This window comes from Condylura cristata, unplaced genomic scaffold (assembly GCF_000260355.1).
Source record: "Condylura cristata isolate star-nosed mole 26May11 unplaced genomic scaffold, ConCri1.0 scaffold00020, whole genome shotgun sequence".
NCBI classification, from domain to species: domain Eukaryota; kingdom Metazoa; phylum Chordata; class Mammalia; order Eulipotyphla; family Talpidae; genus Condylura; species Condylura cristata.
This window is the reverse complement of record NW_004567121.1, coordinates 63,114-66,352: the sequence shown is the minus strand read 5'-3', so window position 1 is coordinate 66,352 and position 3,239 is coordinate 63,114. Positions and strand designations below refer to the sequence as shown.

The window sequence follows — 3,239 nt, the reverse complement described above, 5'->3', positions numbered from 1 at the left end:
CCACCCCTGCTTTGCATGCCCCAGCCCCCTGCTGCCCAGGGCCCATATCAGGCTGGGCAGGCTCTGGGCAAGAGCTGCCTCAGCCAGGACACAGGGCACCATGGAAGACCCAGCGCAGCTTCTCTGCCTCCTGCTTCTCTGGCTCCCAGGTGAGGGACCCGGGAGGCTGCTGCCCTCAGAGGACACTTTGGGGGGTGGATTCCCGGGACCTGGCTCATTGCTCAGGGAGACAATAATGGGAGCTCAGTGATGATCAGCCTTCCTGTTTGTGCTGGGGAGACAGAGGTGAGGAAAGAGATTACAAATGTGACTTAACTGTTTCGTTTTCCGTTTAAGGTTCCTCTGGAGAAATTGTGATGACACAGTCTCCAGCCTCCCTATCATTATCTACAGGAGAAAAGGCCACGATCTCCTGCAGGGCCAGTCAGAGTGCTTACAGCTGGTTAAACTGGTACCAGCAGAAACCTGGGCAGGCTCCCAGGCTCCTCATCTCTTGGGCAAACAGCAGGCCCGATGGCATCCCAGCCCGCTTCAGTGGCAGCGGGTCCGGGACAGACTTCACGCTCACCATCAGCAGCCTGGAGCCTGAGGATGCCGCCACTTACTACTGTCAGCAGTATGATAGTTACCCTCCCACAGTGATACAGGCCTGAACAAAAACCACCCAGGGAGCAGCTGTCTGAGGCCTGGCAGCCCAGCAGGTCCTCCGCGGCCCCATCTGCTTATAGCTGTCTCAGAAACAAGGATGCCCTGAGGTTTCTGAAATTTTTTTTTACCAGAGGCTAGAGGCGCTTGAAACCCTCAGTCCCTGCCTGACTCCAGCACCACCCACAGGCAGAGCCAGCGCTGATTTAACACCCAGAGATATGACACCTGGCGCCAGGCTCATGGATCCGTCAGGCTCGTACAGCAGGGGAGAAGCCACTGTAGAGAATCTCAGCAGGATTTTTACTTTTCAGTATGTGCAATTTGTGTCTAAGCTACAATAATCCAAAATCTTGATAGTGTGGAATTATCTGGAGCATATGGTAGAAAAGTGGGGTCTTGTCCCCCCAGAAGTCAGAGCACTTCTGTTGCTCAGATACCAGCTGCCTTTCTGCCTGGCCTCAGGCCTTTCTGTTCCGTCCATGAAGCCCGAGGGCAGGAGCTGATGCTTAGAGCTGCTGCAGCACCTCCCAGGGGACCCCCGGCCCCCCCAAAGCTCTGTGTCTGCCTCCATGAGTCCCTGGGGCACAGTGGCTCCTCCTTTCCCGACTGAGTCTCGTGGGGCCCAACAAGGAACCACTGCACAGGTCTGAAGAGGCAAAGATGTAGGGAATGTCCTTCCTATATGAAGGCTGGAGAGACGCGGGCCACTGTTCCCTTGGAAAGTAAGCTTGCAGAGAGAGCACACTGCAGACCCCAGACCTCACCGGTCAGTGCCCCGCTGCCACCAGCACTGAGGCATAGTGAGTAACAGCAGTGGGAACTCGCTACACAGAAAACAGGGAATTGCACGAAATATAGGGTGATCATTGGACAATGGGATGAAAACATTCTGTGCAGAAAGTGAGATGGAAATATGGATGGCACATCATTTTACGTCAATGTGAAAACACTTTGCTGCTCAACATTTGTTCTGAATGGTCGTGATCACCATCGTCACTGATAGGTCATTGGTCCAGCTGTGAACGGGCAGGCGGGATGTAGCTGGACTCACTGAGAGGTGATTGGATTGCTCAAGATGTCAGTTATCTGGCTTAATTTGGGGGTGGGGCGGTGTTCACTACAAGTAAAAAATTACCTAGGTCAATGATGTTGTTTAACAAAATTTTATTTGAAGTCCATGTGAAGAGACACACTCAGATTTACTTTCTAATTAACACAGAATTAAATCAGACAAGACTTTTCAATATAATAGAAGATGAAAACATATTTGCCAGTTACATGACAAATTATTTTGTACATTAAAAGTGTTTTTGAAACATGAGGGATGACCAGCATGTATAACGTGTCAAAACTCTGCAAACATTGCTGATTTCAACACTTACTGAAATGCTACAATGATCAAATCAGCACGGTGCTCAGGAAATGACAGGCAAATGAATGGATCAGAACAAAGAACTCCAAAGTAGTAAATACGAACACAGATGGTTTGATCCTGAACAAAGGAGCACAGTGGAGAAAAGCCCATCTCTCAGCAAATGGTGCTGGACCACCAGGGCACGTGCAGGGGCAGAAAGGAGCAAAGGAAGAAGAGAAGAGAGGCGGAGGGTGGTGGGAGCAACGTAGGATGCAGACACACGCTAAAGCTCAAGCCGTTCAATGGGGTAAAGATCTTAATTAAATTGAAACATGTCACAAAATTCCTAGAAAATATGACATAGGAGTAAGGATATGCCATTTTAGATATATAGCAAAAGCATTAATCTAAAAGGAATAAATGCTAATTTTCCTTTGAGTTAAAACTTTTACTCTGCAAATACTACGTAAAATGAATTAGAAGATGAGTCTCGTACAGGAAGAGAATACTTGGAAAAGACGCATCTAATGAAACACTGACTCAAGTAAATGAATGATTGAAACCTCAACGTTAGGAAAACAAGCAACCATTTTTAAAATGAGTCAAAGAACATGAAACTACCTCACCAATTGTTAGAGAACAGGGAGCCAGGTCTGGAGGACAGAGCACCCCTGATGAATGGGGGTGGGGAGACTACAGGGAAGCCCAGCAGAAAGCCTCCCAGCTCTGAGCTGCACCCCTGTCCTCAGAGAGAAGGTGTCAGTACACTGGGGTCAGAGCCGGGTTCAGCTCATCTGCCTGATGGTGATTGTCTCAGCACCCATGTCACCGGGCCTCACTCCATGTTTGTGTCTTTGTGGATCCCACAAAGAATGAAAAGGTCACTGATGCACAAGAAAGGGCTGTCAGGGAGATCATTGCTGATAAAGTCTTCGCTGCAACCACTCAGTCATGGACCGAGGCAGTGAGACAGTGAGACTGGACAAAGGCTTTTGTTTTGCCAGGCCTGGAGCAGACACCCCCTGTGTTCTGGGTTGTAACGTGCGTGTGGCTGCTCAAGTGCAGAGAACATGAGGCCTCTGGTCTCTGCAGCTGGAGACCAGGGTGCCCACCCCTGCTTTGCGTGCCCCAGCCCCCTGCTGCCAGGGCCCATATCAGGCTGGGCAGGCTCTGGGCAAGAGCTGCCTCAGCCAGGACACAGGCACCATGGAAGCCCCAGCGCAGCTTCTCTGCCTCC

The 3,239-nt window shown here is 50.3% G+C and overlaps 1 gene segment (V, D, J or C); it reads left to right on the top strand.

Annotated features, from left to right (window-relative positions):
- The window catches only part of LOC101619154, a 45,674-nt gene extending 45,021 nt beyond the window's left edge, over positions 1-653 (top strand). Inside the window, 1 exon segment of the V gene segment in view lies at positions 337-653. Within this exon segment, the coding sequence occupies positions 337-653 (317 nt within the window).
- The last annotated feature ends 2,586 nt before the right edge of the window (positions 654-3,239 follow it).